This window comes from Lethenteron reissneri, unplaced genomic scaffold (assembly GCF_015708825.2).
Source record: "Lethenteron reissneri isolate LAM-NWPU_2019-01 unplaced genomic scaffold, ASM1570882v1 scaffold_1419, whole genome shotgun sequence".
Lineage (NCBI taxonomy): Eukaryota > Metazoa > Chordata > Hyperoartia > Petromyzontiformes > Petromyzontidae > Lethenteron > Lethenteron reissneri.
Genome location: NW_026891134.1, coordinates 75,308 through 98,831, shown reverse-complemented (window position 1 = coordinate 98,831; position 23,524 = coordinate 75,308). Strand labels below are relative to the sequence as shown.

Sequence of the window (23,524 nt, the reverse complement as noted above, 5' to 3'; positions counted from 1 at the left end):
GAAGTATTGAATAAAACCATGGCAACTAAGCAGATAACACTGTTAAAAGAATTGGTAAGTTAAATTCACTTACCAGCAGCTTTATTGAATTTTCACCTTTGCAGTTTCATAATGTGTGGAGACATTAAATATGTTGATTTGGGCCTTTTTTATGTATGTTCAGCAAAAAGAAGACATCACCCATGCCCAGCAGGAAATCTATAAAGCCTTCTACTCTGCTCATAATAAACAACATTAAAATATCAGACTTCTACATTTTATATTCTTAGTTTTTTTCGGTAAAGTCACGTAGGTAAAAAATTTAAATTTAAATTAATGAAAGTAAAGTAAAAATAAATAAAAATCACAACGTTTCGGAGGCAACACAAGCCTCCGTCTTCAGGTGGAACCGCCACAGCACGATTGCTGTATCAAGTAAGAGAAATTCCAAGAAAACAGTCCTTGTATATATATACTGGTTGACGGTGGGAGGAGCAAAGGTAGGCCCTGGATATTATTATTGTGAGGTTCGGTGCGGCTGAAGCACGCTGTAGGAATGATCCTTTGTTGTGTAGACTGGTTGAACTCGGAGGTTCCAAGAGTTGATAATTGGTTCTTTACCCTTCTATCTGGCAACAAAACTGACACCTTTTTGCAAGGAGTCATGTTTGTATAGACCGCAATACCTGCAGTCATAAATACAAACAAAAGACATAACTCTGATAATGTGCACTGTCCCTGAAGTTGATTGGTCCACACCCGAGACAGCTTTCCTTCGAGCCTAGTCTCATATGGGTTGGACCAGATAACGCCAAAAGGCGCACAACTCAAGGACAATGCACCATCAGAGTATGAGAGCTCGGGGCAAGCATCTACACTATGGGGACCTCATTTGCCAGTAAAAATATGATAATTGGTTCTTTACCCTTCTATCTGGCAACAAAAACTGACACCTTTTTGCAAGGAGTCATGTTTGTATAGACCGCAATACCTGCAGTCATAAATACAAACAAAAGACATAACTCTGATAATGTGCACTGTCCCTGAAGTTGATTGGTCCACACCCGAGACAGCTTTCCTTCGAGCCTAGTCTCATATGGGTTGGACCAGATGACGCCAAAAGGCGCACAACTCAAGGACAATGCACCTTCAGAGTATGAGAGCTCGGGGCAAGCATCTACACTATGGGGACCTCATTTGCCAGTAAAAATATGATAATTGGTTCTTTACCCTTCTATCTGATCGCAGTAACAGTCCTATTTCTGAAGGTTTGAAATCCGTTCTAGCTAAAGGACTAAACTTTGCAGTCACACCTAGACACATACCAGTTAATGATATAATTGCTCGAGTAGATGTAGCTCTCAAGGGCTTGAGTCACATCGCTGCAGACGTAGCAAGATCTGAAATCTCTGTAACCCTCAAAAACGCTAAGATGCCAGCTAGCAACATCAGCAAAGACGAGCGTTTTGAATTAGCTCAATTAAAAAAGAGGGATGACATTGTCATCCTCTCAGCCGACAAAGGCAATGCCACTGTCATCATGGACAAAATAGAATACAACAACAAAATTCAAGAACTACTCAACGATGGCAGCTATACAAAAATAAAAAGAGACCCCACCAACAGCCTCGTCTCCAAAACCAACAACATCATTTCTGCTTCAACCGCATTAATTGATCAGACCAAACAGTTCTCGTTGAAACCTTCTGCAGCCAGGCCACCAAGATTGTACGGCTTGCCAAAGATACATAAAGAAGATACACCTCTTCGTCCCATTGTCTCTACTATCAACTCCCCCACTTACAAACTGGCTCGTTTTTTGTCCGAAATCCTACGGCCTTTCACTGGAAAAACCACCTCTGCAGTACTGAACTCTACTGACCTGGTATCGACAATCAAGGGGATTGCCCTGTCCCCAGACGACCTGCTTGTCAGTTTTGATGTGGTTTCCTTGTTCACCAAGGTGCCTGTGCCTGACACCATCGCAATCATTGAAGACTTGGTTCATCAAGAACTGAATGCTGGGGTACCCCCCCTGGTGAGACACTGCTTAACCAATACATACTTCACCTGGAATGGAACCTTCTACAAGCAAATTGAGGGCACCCCAATGGGCTCCCCCCTATCTCCGGTTGTAGCCAACATCTTCATGGAGAAATTTGAGACGGACGCCATCCAGACTGCCACTCTACGCCCGACCTTATGGAAGAGGTACGTAGACGACACTTTTGTCATCTGGCCACATGGCCGGCCTGCTCTAGACCAATTTCTCGACCACATCAATTCCATACACCCAGCCATCAGATTCACCATGGAAGTCGAAAATGATGGCAAGCTACCCTTTTTGGATGTCCTAATCAAAAGAAGACCTGATGGTTCAATGAGCCACTCTGTCTACAGGAAAGCCACCCACACGGATGCTTATCTAAAACCGGATTCCCACCACCATCCATCCCAGAAGAATTCCCTCATCAAGACTCTATATCATAGAGCCCAATGCATCTCCGACCATGAACACATTTCCAGTGAACTCAAACACGTACGCCAAGCTCTTAAGGCTAATGGTTACTCCGACTACACAATCCGCAAAGCCATCACTCCAACCATCAAGAAGGATCCTGTTGAGGAGCCTTTCAAGACCATCTCCTTACCCTACATTGCTGGGGTCACAAAAAAGATCTCCAAAATCCTGATTAAACACAAGATCCAGGTCCGATTCAACACAGTACATAAAATCCGTGATCTGGTACCGTCTGTAAAAGATGTGGTTCCAGACATACAGTACCCTGGCGTCTACAAACTAAGTTGCCTCTGTGGTAGCAGTTACATTGGGGAAACCAAACGACATGTCTCGGACCGCATCCGTGAACATAAAGCAGACCTGAAACACGGTAGGACAAACACCTCAGCCGTGGCAGATCACTGTTACAACTCAGTGGGCTCACATGATATTGACTTCTCCAAGACAGAGGTTCTCTGCAAGCCATCTGGCTATCATGAGAGATTCGTTCATGAGGCGATCCACATATACAAACACAGAGACAATTTTAACCGAGAAGATGGATTCTGGCTTAGCAATCATTGGAAGGACGTAATAAACCATTTCGACACACATTAGGGTGGGTAGAATAATACATAGTGTTATATTAAATGTATAAGATATAGGTTGGCTTACAGCAATACAGTATATAATTTAATGTTGGCAGTATATAGTACGGTATATGCTCGTGTGATGCAATAGAATAAAGTTTAGATGGAAGCATATTATATAATTTTTACGACGTAGAATTGTAATGTATTACTTGCTGTTAGTAACTCAGCTTAGTGTAGAGTATAGTAAGTATACTGATGGTGCTATGCTATTTATACTTTAGTTTTTTATGTAGTTTATACTTTAGTTTTCTACGTGGTGGTTGAGTAACTGCAGCTACATATCATTAACATTCCTTTCCTTTGTTACTGCTAATCCCTGCACCCCCCCTTGGTGCTGTTGATCCTGCATAATGCATGGGCATAATATGACTTTGAAACCCCCCCGCCCACCTCCTACGCATTTGCCATGAATATGCTAAATTCCTCTTCATATGCACATTCTTTTGTTAAGGCGCTCTTTCTTCCACCTCCAACGCAGCTTATATATAAGCTCCTAGCTTGGCATTGTCTCATTCTTCACCTGAAGACGGCTGCTTGCGTTGTAGCCGAAACGTCGTGAGAATTATTTTATTTTATTATGTTTTATTTTTATTATTTTATTACTTCCCTTCTACGTGACTTTACCGAAAGAACCAAGAAGATGAATCCCTGCAGTCACGAAAGCTTTAAATCGAAAATTTCCCTTTTATTATTTCCTTAAAACGTGCAACGTCCAAAAACACGATCACATTATATAACAATGTTATTGACATACTATCATAATAGTATACCAACAGCGTCATCATAACCATTATTAAAACAATCTCTTTTACAATAACGGTGATGCATGTTGTATTTTAGTGATACGTAACAGCACGGTAACAATATGTAGCATTATAATGCGAGGTATTGTTGTCACTTTATTAATATAATGTTGGCATCGTTTGACCATTATTAAAACAAACTCCCCCGCACCACTGCCTGCGAAAAACACGATTTCACATTATATTACAATGTTATTGACATTCTATCATAATAGTATACCAACAGCGTCATCATAACCATTATTATTGGACCGGAGAGCTTTTGATTGACCCCAACGCGATTGGACGTTGTAGCCGGGATGGACAGAAGCTGGCCCAACCACCATCACCGCCACTGCCATCACTACCGCCGCCATCGCTACTGGCACCACCATCATCGCTGCCGCCACCACCGCTATAGCAGCCACGACCACTGGCTACCGCTACCACCACCGCCCACTACCGCCACCACGCAGCGTACACCTTAACCCGCGGTGGCGCTCGCAGACAAATAAAAACTACACAAACAATAAACCACAAATCCGCAACGCACATGTCCCGACGTCACCATGGCGGTAGCGGTGGCGGTGGTGGTGTTGGTTGTGTCGGTGGCGGTGTTGGTTGTGTCGGTGGCGGTGCTGGTTGTGTCGGTGGCGGTGTTGGTTGTATCGGTGGGGTGCCGGGGGTGGTGGGTGGGGGTGCCGGGGGTGGTGGGTGGGGGTGCCGGGGGTGGTGGGTGGAGGTGCCGGGGGTGGTGGGTGGAGGTGCCGGGGGTGGTGGGTGGAGGTGCCGGGGGTGGTGGGTGGGGGTGCCGGGGGTGGTGGGTGGGGGTGCCGGGGGTGGTGGGTGGGGGTGCCGGGGGTGGTGGGTGGGGGTGACGGGGGTGGTGGGTGGGGGTGCCGGGGGTGGTGGGTGGAGGTGCCGGGGGTGGTGGGTGGGTGGAGGTGCCGGGGGTGGTGGGTGGTGGGTGGGGGTGCCGGGGGTGGTGGGTGGGGGTGCCGGGGGTGGTGGGTGGGGGTGCCGGGGGTGGTGGGTGGGGGTGCCGGGGGTGGTGGGTGGGGGTGCCGGGGGTGGTGGGTGGGGGTGCTGGGGGGTGGTGGGTGGGTGGAGGTGCCGGGGGTGGTGGGTGGTGGGTGGGGGTGCCGGGGGTGGTGGGTGGGTGGAGGTGCCGGGGGTGGTGGGTGGTGGGGTGGGGGGTGGGGGTGCCGGGGGTGGTGGGTGGGGGTGGGGGGGGTGGTGGGTGGAGGTGCCGGGGGTGGTGGGTGGAGGTGCTGGGGGTGGTGGGTGGGTGGAGGTGCCGGGGGTGGTGGGTGGTGGGTGGGGGTGGTGGGTGGGGGTGCCGGGACTCGCCAACAACACTTGCCCTGACAACCTGTCGCAGGCTACACGGTGGGTGTGGATCTTTGCTTTTGGTGATGGCACACACATCACCCCCGACCCCCGACCCTTACCCCACCCACCCACCCACACCCACCCACGCCCACCCACACCCACCCACCCACCCACACCCACCCACACCCACCCACACCCACCCACGCCACCACCAAGCGAGCTTGTAACAAAGTGTCCGTCGGTTTTAATAAAATAACCAAACCCATCAACGGCGACATTTTTGGTCCGCCAGACTGAAACTTCTTGAGCCGGCCCCAGGTTCTGTGAATAAAGTTCACACACACACACAGCACGCTACGTACAGCGTGAACACACACACACACACAGCGCGCTACGTACAGCGTGAACACACACACACACACAGCACGCTACGTACAGCGTGAACACACACACACACACAGCACGCTACGTACAGCGTGAACACACACACACACACAGCACGCTACGTACAGCGTGAACACACACACACACACAGCACGCTACGTACAGCGTGAACACACACACACACACAGCACGCTACGTACAGCATGAACACACACACACACAGCACGCTACGTACAGCGTGAACACACACACACACAGCACGCTACGTACAGCGTGAACACACACACACACAGCACGCTACGTACAGCGTGAACACACACACACGCGGCGTGGCTGGCTACCTGCAGCGGCTGGTGGGGTGGGGAGTAGGAGTAGGCGGCGCAGCAGCAGCTGGTTCTGCTGATGCAGCTGCTCGTTCTTCGCCAGCAGCTGGCAGACTTGCTCCCGCAGCCGCCTCACCTCCTCGCGCACCACACACAGCACGTGGAACTTCACCAGGTCCTGCACAGGTGGGGGGGGTGGTGGGGGGGGGTGGTGGGGGGGGTGGTGGGGGGGGTGGTGGGGGGGGTGGTGGGGGGGGGTGGGGGTGGTGGGGGGGGTGGTGGGGGGAAAGGGTGGGGAGCAGAGAGCGTGGAGAGTGTGGTGAGCATGGTGAATGTTGCTAGTGTGGTGAGTGTGGTGAATGTTGCTAGTGTGGTGAGTGTGGTGAATGTTGCTAGTGTGGTGAGTGTGGTGAGTGTGGTCAATGTTGCTAGTGCGGTGAGTGTGGTGAGTGTGGTGAGTGTGGTGAATGTTGCTAGTGTGGTGAGTGTGGTGAGTGTAGTGAATGTTGCTAGTGTGGTGAGTGTGGTGAGTGTGGTGAGTGTGGTGAATGTTGCTAGCGTGATGAGTGTGGTGAGTGTGGTGAATGTTGCGAGTGTGGTGAGTTTGGTGAGTGTGGTGAATGTTGCTAGTGTGGTGAGTGTGGTGAGTGTGGTGAGTGTGGTGAATGTTGCTAGCGTGGTGAGTGTGGTGAGTGTGGTGAGTGTGGTGAATGTTGCTAGCGTGATGAGTGTGGTGAGTGTGGTGAATGTTGCGAGTGTGGTGAGTGTGGTGAGTGTGGTGAATGTTGCTAGTGTGGTGAGTGTGGTGAGTGTGGTGAATGTTGCTAGCGTGGTGAGTGTGGTGAGTGTGGTGAATGTTGCGAGTGTGGTGAGTGTGGTGAGTGTGGTGAATGTTGCTAGTGTGGTGAGCGTGGTGAATGTTGCGAGTGTGGTGAGTGTGGTGAGTGTGGTGAATGTTGCTAGTGTGGTGAGTGTGGTGAGTGTGGTGAGTGTGGTGAATGTTGCTAGTGTGGTGAGTGTGGTGAGTGTGGTGAATGTTGCTAGTGTGGTGAGTGTGGTGAGTGTGGTGAGTGTGGTGAATGTTGCTAGCGTGGTGAGTGTGGTGAGTGTGGTGAATGTCGCTAGTGTGGTGAGTGTGGTGAGTGTGGTGAATGTTGCTAGTGTGGTGAGTGTGGTGAGTGTGGTGAATGTTGCTAGTGTGGTGAGTGTGGTGAATGTTGCTAGTGTGGTGAGTGTGGTGAGTGTGGTGAATGTTGCTAGTGCGGTGAGCGTGGTGAGTGTGGTGAGTGTGGTGAATGTCGCTAGTGTGGTGAGTGTGGTGAGTGTGGTGAATGTCGCTAGCGTGGTGAGTGTGGTGAGTGTGGTGAATGTCGCTAGTGTGGTGAGTGTGGTGAGTGTGGTGAATGTCGCTAGTGTGGTGAGTGTGGTGAGTGTGGTGAGTGTGGTGAATGTCGCTAGTGTGGTGAGTGTGGTGAGTGTGGTGAGTGTTGCTAGTGTGGTGAGTGTGGTGAATGTTGCTAGTGTGGTGAATGTGGTGAATGTTGCTAGTGTGGTGAGTGTGGTGAATGTTGCTAGTGTGGTGAGTGTGGTGAGTGTGGTGAATGTTGCTAGTGTGGTGAGTGTGGTGAGTGTGGTGAGTGTTGCTAGTGTGGTGAGTGTGGCGAGTGTGGTGAGTGTGGTGAGTGTGGCGAGTGTGGTGAGTGTGGTGAGTGTGGTGAGTGTGGCGAGTGTGGTGAATGTCGCTAGTGTGGTGAATGTGGTGAATGTTGCTAGTGTGGTGAGTGTGGTGAGTGTGGTGAATGTTGCTAGTGTGGTGAGTGTGGTGAGTGTGGTGAATGTTGCAAGTGTGGTGAGTGTGGTGAGTGTGGTGAGTGTGGTGAATGTTGCTAGTGTGGTGAGTGTGGTTAGTGTGGTGAATGTTGCTAGTGTGGTGAGTGTGGTGAATGTTGCTAGTGCGGTGAGCGTGGTGAGTGTGGTGAGTGTGGTGAATGTTGCTAGTGTGGTGAGTGTGGTGAATGTCGCTAGTGTGGTGAGTGTGGTGAGTGTGGTGAATGTCGCTAGTGTGGTGAGTGTGGTGAGTGTGGTGAATGTTGCTAGTGTGGTGAGTGTTGCTAGTGTGGTGAGTGTGGTGAGTGTGGTGAATGTCGCTAGTGTGGTGAGTGTGGTGAGTGTGGTGAATGTTGCTAGTGTGGTGAGTGTGGTGAGTGTGGTGAATGTTGCTAGTGTGGTGAGTGTGGTGAATGTTGCTAGTGTGGTGAGTGTGGTGAGTGTGGTGAATGTTGCTAGTGTGGTGAGTGTGGTGAGTGTGGTGAATGTTGCTAGTGTGGTGAGTGTGGTGAATGTGGTGAATGTTGCGAGTGTGGTTAGTGTGGTGAATGTTGCGAGTGTGGTGAGTGTGGTGAGTGTGGTGAATGTTGCTAGTGTGGTGAGTGTGGTGAATGTCGCTAGTGTGGTGAATGTGGTGAATGTTGCTAGTGTGGTGAGTGTGGTGAGTGTGGTGAATGTTGCTAGTGTGGTGAGTGTGGTGAGTGTGGTGAATGTTGCTAGTGTGGTGAGTGTGGTGAGTGTGGTGAGTGTGGTGAATGTTGCTAGTGTGGTGAGTGTGGTGAGTGTGGTGAATGTTGCTAGTGTGGTGAGTGTGGTGAGTGTGGTGAGTGTGGTGAATGTTGCTAGTGCGGTGAGCGTGGTGAGTGTGGTGAGTGTGGTGAATGTTGCTAGTGTGGTGAGTGTGGTGAATGTCGCTAGTGTGGTGAGTGTGGTGAGTGTGGTGAATGTCGCTAGTGTGGTGAGTGTGGTGAGTGTGGTGAATGTTGCTAGTGTGGTGAGTGTTGCTAGTGTGGTGAGTGTGGTGAGTGTGGTGAGTGTGGTGAATGTCGCTAGTGTGGTGAGTGTGGTGAGTGTGGTGAATGTTGCTAGTGTGGTGAGTGTGGTGAGTGTGGTGAGTGTGGTGAATGTTGCTAGTGTGGTGAGTGTGGTGAATGTTGCTAGTGTGGTGAGTGTGGTGAGTGTGGTGAATGTTGCTAGTGTGGTGAGTGTGGTGAATGTGGTGAATGTTGCTAGTGTGGTGAGTGTGGTGAGTGTGGTGAATGTGGTGAATGTTGCGAGTGTGGTTAGTGTGGTGAATGTTGCGAGTGTGGTGAGTGTGGTGAGTGTGGTGAATGTTGCTAGTGTGGTGAGTGTGGTGAGTGTGGTGAATGTCGCTAGTGTGGTGAGTGTGGTGAGTGTGGTGAATGTCCCTAGTGTGGTGAGTGTGGTGAGTGTGGTGAATGTTGCTAGTGTGGTGAGTGTTGCTAGTGTGGTGAGTGTGGTGAATGTCGCTAGTGTGGTGAGTGTGGTGAGTGTGGTGAGTGTGGTGAATGCCGCTAGTGTGTTGAGTGTGGTGAGTGTGGTGAATGTTGCTAGTGTGGTGAGTGTGGTGAGTGTGGTGAATGTTGCTAGTGTGGTGAGTGTGGTGAATGTTGCTAGTGTGGTGAGTGTGGTGAGTGTGGTGAATGTTGCTAGTGTGGTGAGTGTGGTGAGTGTGGTGAGTGTTGCTAGTGTGGTGAGTGTGGCGAGTGTGGTGAGTGTGGTGAGTGTGGCGAGTGTGGTGAGTGTGGTGAGTATGGTGAGTGTGGCGAGTGTGGTGAATGTCGCTAGTGTGGTGAATGTGGTGAATGTTGCTAGTGTGGTGAGTGTGGTGAGTGTGGTGAATGTTGCTAGTGTGGTGAGTGTGGTGAGTGTGGTGAATGTTGCTAGTGTGGTGAGTGTGGTGAGTGTGGTGAATGTTGCTAGTGTGGTGAGTGTGGTGAGTGTGGTGAATGTTGCTAGTGTGGTGAGTGTGGTGAGTGTGGTGAGTGTGGTGAATGTTGCTAGTGCGGTGAGCGTGGTGAGTGTGGTGAGTGTGGTGAATGTTGCTAGTGTGGTGAGTGTGGTGAATGTCGCTAGTGTGGTGAGTGTGGTGAGTGTGGTGAATGTCGCTAGTGTGGTGAGTGTGGTGAGTGTGGTGAATGTTGCTAGTGTGGTGAGTGTTGCTAGTGTGGTGAGTGTGGTGAGTGTGGTGAGTGTGGTGAATGTCGCTAGTGTGGTGAGTGTGGTGAGTGTGGTGAATGTTGCTAGTGTGGTGAGTGTGGTGAGTGTGGTGAGTGTGGTGAATGTTGCTAGTGTGGTGAGTGTGGTGAATGTTGCTAGTGTGGTGAGTGTGGTGAATGTTGCTAGTGTGGTGAGTGTGGTGAGTGTGGTGAATGTTGCTAGTGTGGTGAGTGTGGTGAGTGTGGTGAATGTGGTGAATGTTGCGAGTGTGGTTAGTGTGGTGAATGTTGCGAGTGTGGTGAGTGTGGTGAATGTTGCTAGTGTGGTGAGCGTGGTGAGTGTGGTGAATGTCGCTAGTGTGGTGAGTGTGGTGAGTGTGGTGAATGTTGCTAGTGTGGTGAGTGTGGTGAGTGTGGTGAATGTTGCTAGTGTGGTGAGTGTGGTGAGTGTGGTGAGTGTGGTGAATGTTGCTAGTGTGGTGAGTGTGGTGAATGTTGCTAGTGTGGTGAGTGTGGTGAGTGTGGTGAATGTTGCTAGTGTGGTGAGTGTGGTGAGTGTGGTGAATGTTGCTAGTGTGGTGAGTGTGGTGAGTGTGGTGAATGTGGTGAATGTTGCGAGTGTGGTTAGTGTGGTGAATGTTGCGAGTGTGGTGAGTGTGGTGAGTGTGGTGAATGTTGCTAGTGTGGTGAGTGTGGTGAGTGTGGTGAATGTCGCTAGTGTGGTGAGTGTGGTGAGTGTGGTGAATGTCGCTAGTGTGGTGAGTGTGGTGAGTGTGGTGAATGTTGCTAGTGTGGTGAGTGTTGCTAGTGTGGTGAGTGTGGTGAATGTCGCTAGTGTGGTGAGTGTGGTGAGTGTGGTGAGTGTGGGTGAATGCCGCTAGTGTGGTGAGTGTGGTGAGTGTGGTGAATGTTGCTAGTGTGGTGAGTGTGGTGAGTGTGGTGAGTGTGGTGAATGTTGCTAGTGTGGTGAGTGTGGTGAATGTTGCTAGTGTGGTGAGTGTGGTGAGTGTGGTGAATGTTGCTAGTGTGGTGAGTGTGGTGAGTGTTGCTAGTGTGGTGAGTGTGGCGAGTGTGGTGAGTGTGGTGAGTGTGGCGAGTGTGGTGAGTGTGGTGAGTGTGGTGAGTGTGGCGAGTGTGGTGAATGTCGCTAGTGTGGTGAATGTGGTGAATGTTGCTAGTGTGGTGAGTGTGGTGAGTGTGGTGAATGTTGCTAGTGTGGTGAGTGTGGTGAGTGTGGTGAATGTTGCTAGTGTGGTGAGTGTGGTGAGTGTGGTGAGTGTGGTGAATGTTGCTAGTGTGGTGAGTGTGGTGAGTGTGGTGAATGTTGCTAGTGTGGTGAGTGTGGTGAGTGTGGTGAGTGTGGTGAATGTTGCTAGTGCGGTGAGCGTGGTGAGTGTGGTGAGTGTGGTGAATGTTGCTAGTGTGGTGAGTGTGGTGAATGTCGCTAGTGTGGTGAGTGTGGTGAATGTCGCTAGTGTGGTGAGTGTGGTGAGTGTGGTGAATGTTGCTAGTGTGGTGAGTGTTGCTAGTGTGGTGAGTGTGGTGAGTGTGGTGAGTGTGGTGAATGTCGCTAGTGTGGTGAGTGTGGTGAGTGTGGTGAATGTTGCTAGTGTGGTGAGTGTGGTGAGTGTGGTGAGTGTGGTGAATGTTGCTAGTGTGGTGAGTGTGGTGAATGTTGCTAGTGTGGTGAGTGTGGTGAGTGTGGTGAATGTTGCTAGTGTGGTGAGTGTGGTGAGTGTGGTGAATGTTGCTAGTGTGGTGAGTGTGGTGAGTGTGGTGAATGTGGTGAATGTTGCGAGTGTGGTTAGTGTGGTGAATGTTGCGAGTGTGGTGAGTGTGGTGAGTGTGGTGAATGTTGCTAGTGTGGTGAGTGTGGTGAATGTTGCTAGTGTGGTGAGTGTGGTGAGTGTGGTGAATGTTGCTAGTGTGGTGAGTGTTGCTAGTGTGGTGAGTGTGGTGAGTGTGGTGAGTGTGGTGAATGTCGCTAGTGTGGTGAGTGTGGTGAGTGTGGTGAATGTTGCTAGTGTGGTGAGTGTGGTGAGTGTGGTGAGTGTGGTGAATGTTGCTAGTGTGGTGAGTGTGGTGAATGTTGCTAGTGTGGTGAGTGTGGTGAGTGTGGTGAATGTTGCTAGTGTGGTGAGTGTGGTGAATGTGGTGAATGTTGCTAGTGTGGTGAGTGTGGTGAGTGTGGTGAATGTGGTGAATGTTGCGAGTGTGGTTAGTGTGGTGAATGTTGCGAGTGTGGTGAGTGTGGTGAGTGTGGTGAATGTTGCTAGTGTGGTGAGTGTGGTGAGTGTGGTGAATGTCGCTAGTGTGGTGAGTGTGGTGAGTGTGGTGAATGTCCCTAGTGTGGTGAGTGTGGTGAGTGTGGTGAATGTTGCTAGTGTGGTGAGTGTTGCTAGTGTGGTGAGTGTGGTGAATGTCGCTAGTGTGGTGAGTGTGGTGAGTGTGGTGAGTGTGGTGAATGCCGCTAGTGTGTTGAGTGTGGTGAGTGTGGTGAATGTTGCTAGTGTGGTGAGTGTGGTGAGTGTGGTGAGTGTGGTGAATGTTGCTAGTGTGGTGAGTGTGGTGAATGTTGCTAGTGTGGTGAGTGTGGTGAGTGTGGTGAATGTTGCTAGTGTGGTGAGTGTGGTGAGTGTGGTGAGTGTTGCTAGTGTGGTGAGTGTGGCGAGTGTGGTGAGTGTGGTGAGTGTGGCGAGTGTGGTGAGTGTGGTGAGTATGGTGAGTGTGGCGAGTGTGGTGAATGTCGCTAGTGTGGTGAATGTGGTGAATGTTGCTAGTGTGGTGAGTGTGGTGAGTGTGGTGAATGTTGCTAGTGTGGTGAGTGTGGTGAGTGTGGTGAATGTTGCTAGTGTGGTGAGTGTGGTGAGTGTGGTGAATGTTGCTAGTGTGGTGAGTGTGGTGAGTGTGGTGAATGTTGCTAGTGTGGTGAGTGTGGTGAGTGTGGTGAGTGTGGTGAATGTTGCTAGTGCGGTGAGCGTGGTGAGTGTGGTGAGTGTGGTGAATGTTGCTAGTGTGGTGAGTGTGGTGAATGTCGCTAGTGTGGTGAGTGTGGTGAGTGTGGTGAATGTCGCTAGTGTGGTGAGTGTGGTGAGTGTGGTGAATGTTGCTAGTGTGGTGAGTGTTGCTAGTGTGGTGAGTGTGGTGAGTGTGGTGAGTGTGGTGAATGTCGCTAGTGTGGTGAGTGTGGTGAGTGTGGTGAATGTTGCTAGTGTGGTGAGTGTGGTGAGTGTGGTGAGTGTGGTGAATGTTGCTAGTGTGGTGAGTGTGGTGAATGTTGCTAGTGTGGTGAGTGGGTGAATGTTGCTAGTGTGGTGGAGTGTGGTGAGTGTGGTGAATGTTGCTAGTGTGGTGAGTGTGGTGAGTGTGGTGAATGTGGTGAATGTTGCGAGTGTGGTTAGTGTGGTGAATGTTGCGAGTGGTGGTGAGTGTGGTGAATGTTGCTAGTGTGGTGAGCGTGGTGAGTGTGGTGAATGTCGCTAGTGTGGTGAGTGTGGTGAGTGTGGTGAATGTTGCTAGTGTGGTGAGTGTGGTGAGTGTGGTGAATGTTGCTATGTGGTGAGTGTGGTGAGTGTGGTGAGTGTGGTGAATGTTGCTAGTGTGGTGAGTGTGGTGATGTTGCTAGTGTGGTGAGTGTGGTGAGTGTGGTGAATGTTGCTAGTGTGGTGAGTGTGGTGAGTGTGGTGAATGTTGCTAGTGTGGTGAGTGTGGTGAGTGTGGTGAATGTGGTGAATGTTGGCGAGTGTGGTTAGTGTGGTGAATGTTGCGAGTGTGGTGAGTGTGGTGAGTGTGGTGAATGTTGCTAGTGTGGTGAGTGTGGTGAGTGTGGTGAATGTCGCTAGTGTGGTGAGTGTGGTGAGTGTGGTGAATGTCGCTAGTGTGGTGAGTGTGGTGAGTGTGGTGAATGTTGCTAGTGTGGTGAGTGTTGCTAGTGTGGTGAGTGTGGTGAATGTCGCTAGTGTGGTGAGTGTGGTGAGTGTGGTGAGTGTGGTGAATGCCGCTAGTGTGGTGAGTGTGGTGAGTGTGGTGAATGTTGCTAGTGTGGTGAGTGTGGTGAGTGTGGTGAGTGTGGTGAATGTTGCTAGTGTGGTGAGTGTGGTGAATGTTGCTAGTGTGGTGAGTGTGGTGAGTGTGGTGAATGTTGCTAGTGTGGTGAGTGTGGTGAGTGTTGCTAGTGTGGTGAGTGTGGCGAGTGTGGTGAGTGTGGTGAGTGTGGCGAGTGTGGTGAGTGTGGTGAGTGTGGTGAGTGTGGCGAGTGTGGTGAATGTCGCTAGTGTGGTGAATGTGGTGAATGTTGCTAGTGTGGTGAGTGTGGTGAGTGTGGTGAATGTTGCTAGTGTGGTGAGTGTGGTGAGTGTGGTGAATGTTGCTAGTGTGGTGAGTGTGGTGAGTGTGGTGAGTGTGGTGAATGTTGCTAGTGTGGTGAGTGTGGTGAGTGTGGTGAATGTTGCTAGTGTGGTGAGTGTGGTGAGTGTGGTGAGTGTGGTGAATGTTGCTAGTGCGGTGAGCGTGGTGAGTGTGGTGAGTGTGGTGAATGTTGCTAGTGTGGTGAGTGTGGTGAATGTCGCTAGTGTGGTGAGTGTGGTGAATGTCGCTAGTGTGGTGAGTGTGGTGAGTGTGGTGAATGTTGCTAGTGTGGTGAGTGTTGCTAGTGTGGTGAGTGTGGTGAGTGTGGTGAGTGTGGTGAATGTCGCTAGTGTGGTGAGTGTGGTGAGTGTGGTGAATGTTGCTAGTGTGGTGAGTGTGGTGAGTGTGGTGAGTGTGGTGAATGTTGCTAGTGTGGTGAGTGTGGTGAATGTTGCTAGTGTGGTGAGTGTGGTGAGTGTGGTGAATGTTGCTAGTGTGGTGAGTGTGGTGAGTGTGGTGAATGTTGCTAGTGTGGTGAGTGTGGTGAGTGTGGTGAATGTGGTGAATGTTGCGAGTGTGGTTAGTGTGGTGAATGTTGCGAGTGTGGTGAGTGTGGTGAGTGTGGTGAATGTTGCTAGTGTGGTGAGTGTGGTGAGTGTGGTGAATGTCGCTAGTGTGGTGAGTGTGGTGAGTGTGGTGAATGTCGCTAGTGTGGTGAGTGTGGTGAGTGTGGTGAATGTTGCTAGTGTGGTGAGTGTTGCTAGTGTGGTGAGTGTGGTGAATGTCGCTAGTGTGGTGAGTGTGGTGAGTGTGGTGAGTGTGGTGAATGCCGCTAGTGTGGTGAGTGTGGTGAGTGTGGTGAATGTTGCTAGTGTGGTGAGTGTGGTGAGTGTGGTGAGTGTGGTGAGTGTGGTGAATGTTGCTAGTGTGGTGAGTGTGGTGAATGTTGCTAGTGTGGTGAGTGTGGTGAGTGTGGTGAATGTTGCTAGTGTGGTGAGTGTGGTGAGTGTGGTCAATGTTGCTAGTGCGGTGAGTGTGGTGAGTGTGGTGAGTGTGGTGAGTGTGGTGAATGTTGCTAGTGTGGTGAGTGTGGTGAGTGTGGTGAATGTTGCTAGTGTGGTGAGTGTGGTGAGTGTGGTGAGTGTGGTGAATGTTGCTAGCGTGATGAGTGTGGTGAGTGTGGTGAATGTTGCGAGTGTGGTGAGTGTGGTGAGTGTGGTGAATGTTGCTAGTGTGGTGAGTGTGGTGAGTGTGGTGAATGTTGCTAGCGTGGTGAGTGTGGTGAGTGTGGTGAATGTTGCGAGTGTGGTGAGTGTGGTGAGTGTGGTGAATGTTGCTAGTGTGGTGAGTGTGGTGAGCGTGGTGAATGTTGCGAGTGTGGTGAGTGTGGTGAGTGTGGTGAATGTTGCTAGTGTGGTGAGTGTGGTGAGTGTGGTGAGTGTGGTGAATGTTGCTAGTGTGGTGAGTGTGGTGAGTGTGGTGAATGTTGCTAGTGTGGTGAGTGTGGTGAGTGTGGTGAGTGTGGTGAATGTTGCTAGCGTGGTGAGTGTGGTGAGTGTGGTGAATGTCGCTAGTGTGGTGAGTGTGGTGAATGTTGCTAGTGTGGTGAGTGTGGTGAGTGTGGTGAATGTTGCTAGTGTGGTGAGTGTGGTGAATGTTGCTAGTGTGGTGAGTGTGGTGAGTGTGGTGAGTGTGGTGAATGTTGCTAGTGCGGTGAGCGTGGTGAGTGTGGTGAGTGTGGTGAATGTCGCTAGTGTGGTGAGTGTGGTGAGTGTGGTGAATGTCGCTAGCGTGGTGAGTGTGGTGAGTGTGGTGAATGTCGCTAGTGTGGTGAGTGTGGTGAGTGTGGTGAATGTCGCTAGTGTGGTGAGTGTGGTGAGTGTGGTGAGTGTGGTGAGTGTGGTGAATGTTGCTAGTGTGGTGAGTGTGGTGAGTGTGGTGAGTGTGGTGAATGTTGCTAGTGTGGTGAGTGTGGTGAGTGTGGTGAATGTCGCTAGTGTGGTGAGTGTGGTGAGTGTGGTGAATGTCGCTAGTGTGGTGAGTGTGGTGAGTGTGGTGAATGTTGCTAGTGTGGTGAGTGTTGCTAGTGTGGTGAGTGTGGTGAATGTCGCTAGTGTGGTGAGTGTGGTGAGTGTGGTGAGTGTGGTGAATGCCGCTAGTGTGGTGAGTGTGGTGAGTGTGGTGAATGTTGCTAGTGTGGTGAGTGTGGTGAGTGTGGTGAGTGTGGTGAGTGTGGTGAATGTTGCTAGTGTGGTGAGTGTGGTGAATGTTGCTAGTGTGGTGAGTGTGGTGAGTGTGGTGAATGTTGCTAGTGTGGTGAGTGTGGTGAGTGTGGTCAATGTTGCTAGTGCGGTGAGTGTGGTGAGTGTGGTGAGTGTGGTGAGTGTGGTGAATGTTGCTAGTGTGGTGAGTGTGGTGAGTGTGGTGAATGTTGCTAGTGTGGTGAGTGTGGTGAGTGTGGTGAGTGTGGTGATTGTTGCTAGCGTGATGAGTGTGGTGAGTGTGGTGAATGTTGCGAGTGTGGTGAGTGTGGTGAGTGTGGTGAATGTTGCTAGTGTGGTGAGTGTGGTGAGTGTGGTGAATGTTGCTAGCGTGGTGAGTGTGGTGAGTGTGGTGAATGTTGCTAGTGTGGTGAGTGTGGTGAGCGTGGTGAATGTTGCGAGTGTGGTGAGTGTGGTGAGTGTGGTGAATGTTGCTAGTGTGGTGAGTGTGGTGAGTGTGGTGAGTGTGGTGAATGTTGCTAGTGTGGTGAGTGTGGTGAGTGTGGTGAATGTTGCTAGTGTGGTGAGTGTGGTGAGTGTGGTGAGTGTGGTGAATGTTGCTAGCGTGGTGAGTGTGGTGAGTGTGGTGAATGTCGCTAGTGTGGTGAGTGTGGTGAATGTTGCTAGTGTGGTGAGTGTGGTGAGTGTGGTGAATGTTGCTAGTGTGGTGAGTGTGGTGAATGTTGCTAGTGTGGTGAGTGTGGTGAGTGTGGTGAGTGTGGTGAATGTTGCTAGTGCGGTGAGCGTGGTGAGTGTGGTGAGTGTGGTGAATGTCGCTAGTGTGGTGAGTGTGGTGAGTGTGGTGAATGTCGCTAGCGTGGTGAGTGTGGTGAGTGTGGTGAATGTCGCTAGTGTGGTGAGTGTGGTGAGTGTGGTGAATGTCGCTAGTGTGGTGAGTGTGGTGAGTGTGGTGAGTGTGGTGAGTGTGGTGAATGTTGCTAGTGTGGTGAGTGTGGTGAGTGTGGTGAGTGTGGTGAATGTTGCTAGCGTGGTGAGTGTGGTGAGTGTGGTGAATGACGCTAGTGTGGTGAGTGTGGTGAGTGTGGTGAATGTTGCTAGTGTGGTGAGTGTGGTGAGTGTGGTGAATGTTGCTAGTGTGGTGAGTGTGGTGAATGTTGCTAGTGTGGTGAGTGTGGTGAGTGTGGTGAGTGTGGTGAATGTTGCTAGTGCGGTGAGCGTGGTGAGTGTGGTGAGTGTGGTGAATGTCGCTAGTGTGGTGAGTGTGGTGAGTGTGGTGAATGTCGCTAGCGTGGTGAGTGTGGTGAGTGTGGTGAATGTCGCTAGTGTGGTGAGTGTGGTGAGTGTGGTGAATGTCGCTAGTGTGGTGAGTGTGGTGAGTGTGGTGAGTGTGGTGAGTGTGGTGAATGTCGCTACTGTGGTGAGTGTGGTGAGTGTTGCTAGTGTGGTGAGTGTGGTGAATGTTGCTAGTGTGGTGAATGTGGTGAATGTTGCTAGTGTGGTGAGTGTGGTGAATGTTGCTAGTGTGGTGAGTGTGGTGAGTGTGGTGAATGTTGCTAGTGTGGTGAGTGTGGTGAGTGTGGTGAGTGTTGCTAGTGTGGTGAGTGTGGCGAGTGTGGTGAGTGTGGTGAGTGTGGCGAGTGTGGTGAGTGTGGTGAGTGTGGTGAGTGTGGTGAATGTCGCTAGTGTGGTGAATGTCGCTAGTGTGGTGAGTGTGGTGAGTGTGGTGAATGTTGCTAGTGTGGTGAGTGTGGTGAGTGTGGTGAATGTTGCTAGAGTGGTGAGTGTGGTGAGTGTGGTGAATGTTGCTAGTGTGGTGAGTGTGGTGAGTGTGGTGAGTGTGGTGAATGTTGCTAGTGTGGTGAGTGTGGTGAGTGTGGTGAATGTTGCTAGTGTGGTGAGTGTGGTGAGTGTGGTGAGTGTGGTGAATGTTGCTAGTGCGGTGAGCGTGGTGAGTGTGGTGAGTGTGGTGAATGTTGCTAGTGTGGTGAGTGTGGTGAATGTCGCTAGTGTGGTGAGTGTGGTGAGTGTGGTGAATGTCGCTAGTGTGGTGAGTGTGGTGAGTGTGGTGAATGTTGCTAGTGTGGTGAGTGTTGCTAGTGTGGTGAGTGTGGTGAGTGTGGTGAGTGTGGTGAATGTCGCTAGTGTGGTGAGTGTGGTGAGTGTGGTGAATGTTGCTAGTGTGGTGAGTGTGGTGAGTGTGGTGAGTGTGGTGAATGTTGCTAGTGTGGTGAGTGTGGTGAATGTTGCTAGTGTGGTGAGTGTGGTGAGTGTGGTGAATGTTGCTAGTGTGGTGAGTGTGGTGAATGTTGCTAGTGTGGTGAGTGTGGTGAGTGTGGTGAATGTGGTGAATGTTGCGAGTGTGGTTAGTGTGGTGAATGTTGCGAGTGTGGTGAGTGTGGTGAGTGTGGTGAATGTTGCTAGTGTGGTGAGTGTGGTGAGTGTGGTGAATGTCGCTAGTGTGGTGAGTGTGGTGAGTGTGGTGAATGTCGCTAGTGTGGTGAGTGTGGTGAGTGTGGTGAATGTTGCTAGTGTGGTGAGTGTTGCTAGTGTGGTGAGTGTGGTGAATGTCGCTAGTGTGGTGAGTGTGGTGAGTGTGGTGAATGCCGCTAGTGTGGTGAGTGTGGTGAGTGTGGTGAATGTTGCTAGTGTGGTGAGTGTGGTGAGTGTGGTGAATGTTGCTAGTGTGTTGTGTATGGTTAGTGCGGTGAGTGTGGTGAGTTGGTGAGTGTGGTTAGTGTGGTGAATGTTGCTAGTGTGGTGAGTGTGGTGAGTGTGGTGAATGTTGCTAGTGTGGTGAGTGTGGTGAGTGTGGTGAATGTCGCTAGTGTGGTGAGTGTGGTGAGTGTGGTGAATGTTGCTAGTGTGGTGAGTGTGGTGAGTGTGGTGAATGTTGCTAGTGTGTTGTGTATGGTTAGTGCGGTGAGTGTGGTGAGTGTGGTGAGTGTGGTGAGTGTGGTGAATGTTGCTAGTGTGGTGAGTGTGGTGAGTGTGGTGAATGTTGCTAGTGTGGTGAGTGTGGTGAGTGTGGTGAGTGTGGTGAATGTTGCTAGTGTGGTGAGTGTGGTGAGTGTGGTGAGTGTGGTGAGTGTGGTGAATGTCGCTAGCGTGGTGAGTGTGGTGAGTGTGGTGAGTGTGGTGAATTTTGCTAGTGTGGTGAGTGTGGTGAGTGTGGTGAATGTCGCTAGTGTGGTGAGTGTGGTGAGTGTGGTGAATGTTGCTAGTGTGGTGAGTGTGGTGAGTGTGGTGAGTGTGGTGAATGTTGCTAGTGTGGTGAGTGTGGTGAGTGTGGTGAATGTTGCTAGTGTGGTGAGCGTGGTGAATGTCGCTAGTGTGGTGAGTGTGGCGAGTGTGGTGAGTGTGGTGAGTGTGGCGAGTGTGGTGAGTGTGGTGAGTGTGGTGAATGTTGCTAGTGTGGTGAGTGTGGTGAGTGTGGTGAGTGTGGTGAATGTCGCTAGTGTGGTGAGTGTGGTGAGTGTGGTGAGTGTGGTGAGTGTTGCTAGTGTGGTGAGTGTGGTGAGTGTGGTGAATGTTGCTAGTGTGGTGAGTGTGGTGAGTGTGGTGAATGTCGCTAGTGTGGTGAGTGTGGTGAGTGTGGTGAATGTTGCTAGTGTGGTGAGTGTGGTGAGTGTGGTGAATGTCGCTAGTGTGGTGAGTGTGGTGAGTGTGGTGAATGTCGCTAGTGTGGTGAGTGTGGTGAGTGTTGCGAGTGTGGTGAGTGTGGTGAGTGTGGTGAGTGTTGCGAGTGTGGTGAGTGTGGTGAGTGTGGTGAGTGTCGCTAGTGTGGTGAGTGTGGCGAGTGTGGTTGGTGCGGCTCGTGCTGCGGTAGTTTGGTGTTGCCGGCGTGGCTGGAGTGGCTGTGCCGTGAGTGCTCCTCACCATCGCCTGCTCAATCTTTTTGTCGATGGCCACCACGCTGACACCAGAGGCACTGCACGGGACACCACACACACAGACACAGCCGCCCCCCCCCCCCCCCCTCTCAACCACAGTGCCTAGGAGATGTTAACTACCTCGCCTGGTACACAGTCTCTTACAGGCTACACCGGGGGCTCGAACCCAGGCCTCAATCTCAGTCAGAGGTCGCAAACGGGTTTTGATTCCTTACCCGTACCCGGCCGCACCAGGGTTAGCAAACGGCTACCCGTATCCGTACCCGGCCGTACCCGTACCCTACCCGTACCCGGCCGGGTACGGGTTGGGTACGGGTATCGGGTACCTGATTGCGACCTCTGGGATGAAGCCATGTTGCAGGCGCGGGTGGGTTGATTCTAGGAACTTGAATTGTGAGAAGAGACAAGACGTTGGGAAATGAGTGACAAACGGTGACTCACCAGTGACTCACGGCCTACCCGTACCCGTACCCGGCCGCACCAGGGTCGCAAACGGGTACCCGTACCCAGCCGGGTACGCATTGGGGCTCCGCAAGCCTCTCCTCAGCGTGCCTGGCAAGGCGACGTTGAATCATCCTTGCCAGGACCTTTCCTGGAGTCAGCTGCCCCTGTAGTTGTTATAGTCTGTGCGGTCCCCCTTCTTAAAGAGGGGGACCACCAGGGCATCCTTACAATCATGCGGAATGCCACACACTTTAGACGACACACACACACATGTATGTACACCCACTCTCACACACAAAGATCCCCCGTATAGCCTTAGCATACTGTTGAGGCAAGTGCTGTTAGCGAGCACCTATGAAGGCAGGAATGGCACAATGAGGGGGTGGGTGGCCAGCACCACGCCCGGCCGCCTTTGTCTCCCTCATGGCGATATTTGTACATCTCACCAGGTACTCATTTGAGCCTGAGTCGACCTAGGGGAGGCCCAGGACCGGGTTTGGATAATCGTCACTGGTGTTGGCCGTGAGCGGGAATTGAACTTGGGTCACCGGGTTGGTAGCACACAGACACGCACACAAACACTCACACACAGAAACACATTCACACACACACAGACACACACACAGACACACATTCACACAGACACACACACAAACACAGACACACACACACAGACACACACACAGACACACACACACACAGACACACACACACAGACACACAAACACACACAGACACACACAGACACAAACACAGACACACACACAGACACACACACACAGACACACACACACACAGACACACACACAAAGACACACACACAGACACAGACACACACACACAGCCACACACAGACACACACACAGACACACACACAAAGACACACACACAGACACACACAGACACACACACACAGACACACACACAAAGACACACACACAGACACACACACAGACACACACACACAGACACACACACAGACACACACACACAGACACACACACACACAGACACACATACATTCACACACACACAGACACACACACAGACACACACACATACAGGCATACACACACACAGACACACACACACAGACACACACAAAGACACACACACAGACACACACACAGACACACACACACAGACACACACACAAAGACACACACACACAGACACACACACACACAGACACACACACAAAGACACAACAACCGCTTAACCCCTCCTCACCTCTCATCTTCCCCGTCCAAAGACAGACTCTGACTCAACCCGTACACCTGTCCGTCACTCTGCTGCTGCTGCTGCTCCTGCTGCTGCAGCTGCTCCTGCTGCTGCTGCTGCTCCTGCTGCTGCTGCTCCTGCTGCTGCTGCTGCTGCTCCTGCTGCTGCTGCTGCTGCGCCAGCTGCTGCTCCTGCTGCGCCAGCGATGTCTCTGTCTCGGTGGGCAGAGACAGGCGGCGGAAGGCAGCGACGTCGCAGTCGATGACGCTGATGTGATTGGCCACGGCGCCGTGATGATGCTGCTGCTGCTGCTGGTGATTCTGATGGTGCAGGAGGTGGTGGTGGTGCTGGTGCTGATAGTGGTGGTACACGGACGGATCCCTTTCATAAAAGTCCGAGCAGGTCCAGCGTCCCCGCCGGTACGGGATGATAACCACACGGAACCGCGACGGGTTCTGCGCCATCGCCGTGGCGACCGTCGCCCTGGCGACCGTAGCCATGGCGACCGCCGGCGCGGCGGCGGCCGGTTGCCAGCAACCGTCGCGGCGATCCGCGCGCGGCCGGACGTCTCCCCGTGCCGCCGGTGTTGTCGCCGGCGCGAGTTGCACGCAACCGACGGAACTTCTGCGCCCGTCGCCGCCGCCGCCGCCGCCGCCGCACGCTTCCACGGCGGTGGCGGCGGACGAGACGGCGTCGGTGGTGGGACGTGGCGACGGCGCTGTGGCGCAGCAGGCGCCGGCGGCCGCAGCAGGCGGACGAGGAGCCGGGTCGGTCGAAGCAGGAGCAGCGGCCGAAGCGGAGGCCGAAGCAGCGGCGGCAGCGACGGTCGTCGTTGTTGCTGTTGTTGTTGTTGCAGCAGCAGCAACGTCGACGGTCGTCATTGTTGTTGTTGCAGCAGCAGCAGCATTTGTAAACGCTGCCGATGGCCGCGGTGGTTGTGCGAGCGAAGGTTCCGCGGTCCACTGCTGCTGCTGCTGCTGGTGGTGGTTGTTGTTGTTGTTGTCCAGATGACTGTGCTGCTGCTGGTTGTTGTCCAAATGACTGTGCTGCTGCTGCTGCTGCTGGTTGTTGTCCAGATGACTGTGCTGCTGCTGGTTGTTGTCCAAATGACTGTGCTGCTGCTGCTGTTGCTGGTTGTTGTCCAGATGACTGTGCTGCTGCTGCTGCTGCTGGTTGTTGTCCAGATGACTGTGCTGCTGCTGCTGGTGGTGGTGGTTGTTGTCCAGATGACTGTGCTGCTGCTGCTGGTGGTGGTGCTGGTTGTTGTCCAGATGACTGTGCTGCTGCTGCTGCTGCTGATTCTGTTGCTGCAGCTGCCGCGACTGCTGCAGCTGCCGAAGATCCGGCGTCCGCGACTCTCCACCGTGCCCCGTCTTCCTCTCCTCCTCCTGCTGCTGCTCCGTCGTGGCGCCACCCTCCCCCTCGGCCCCCCGCGGCGAC

The 23,524-nt window shown here is 52.0% G+C and overlaps 1 protein-coding gene across 2 annotated transcripts; it reads right to left on the bottom strand.

Annotated features, from left to right (window-relative positions):
* Positions 1-5,475: 5,475 nt before the first annotated feature.
* Positions 5,476-23,115, bottom strand: LOC133362270 (AF4/FMR2 family member lilli-like). Of its 2 annotated transcripts, none has more exons than XM_061581197.1 (4): positions 22,094-23,115; positions 20,406-20,457; positions 5,972-6,089; positions 5,476-5,567 (listed from the first exon to the last, which is right to left on the bottom strand). In XM_061581197.1, the coding sequence occupies exons 1-4, from the start codon at positions 22,963-22,965 to the stop codon at positions 5,512-5,514; spliced, it is 1,098 nt and encodes a 365-aa protein (XP_061437181.1). In that variant the 5' UTR covers positions 22,966-23,115; the 3' UTR covers positions 5,476-5,511. The 2 variants fall into 2 exon arrangements, with proteins under 2 accessions (XP_061437181.1, XP_061437179.1); XM_061581195.1 differs by having other exon boundaries at positions 5,972-6,131; positions 22,094-23,111.
* Positions 23,116-23,524: the final 409 nt, after the last annotated feature.

Excerpts from the sequence above, each read along its gene's own strand:
- LOC133362270 (XM_061581195.1), bottom strand. The coding sequence starts at position 22,965 with ATGACGACCGTCGACGTTGCTGCTGCTGCAACAACAACAACAGCAACA. Across the intron at positions 6,132-20,405 it reads AAAAGATTGAGCAGGCGATG|GACCTGGTGAAGTTCCACGT; the intron begins GTGAGGAGCACT and ends CCACCTGTGCAG. Across the intron at positions 5,568-5,971 it reads CACCCCACCAGCCGCTGCAG|AACCTGGGGCCGGCTCAAGA; the intron begins GTAGCCAGCCAC and ends CTTTATTCACAG.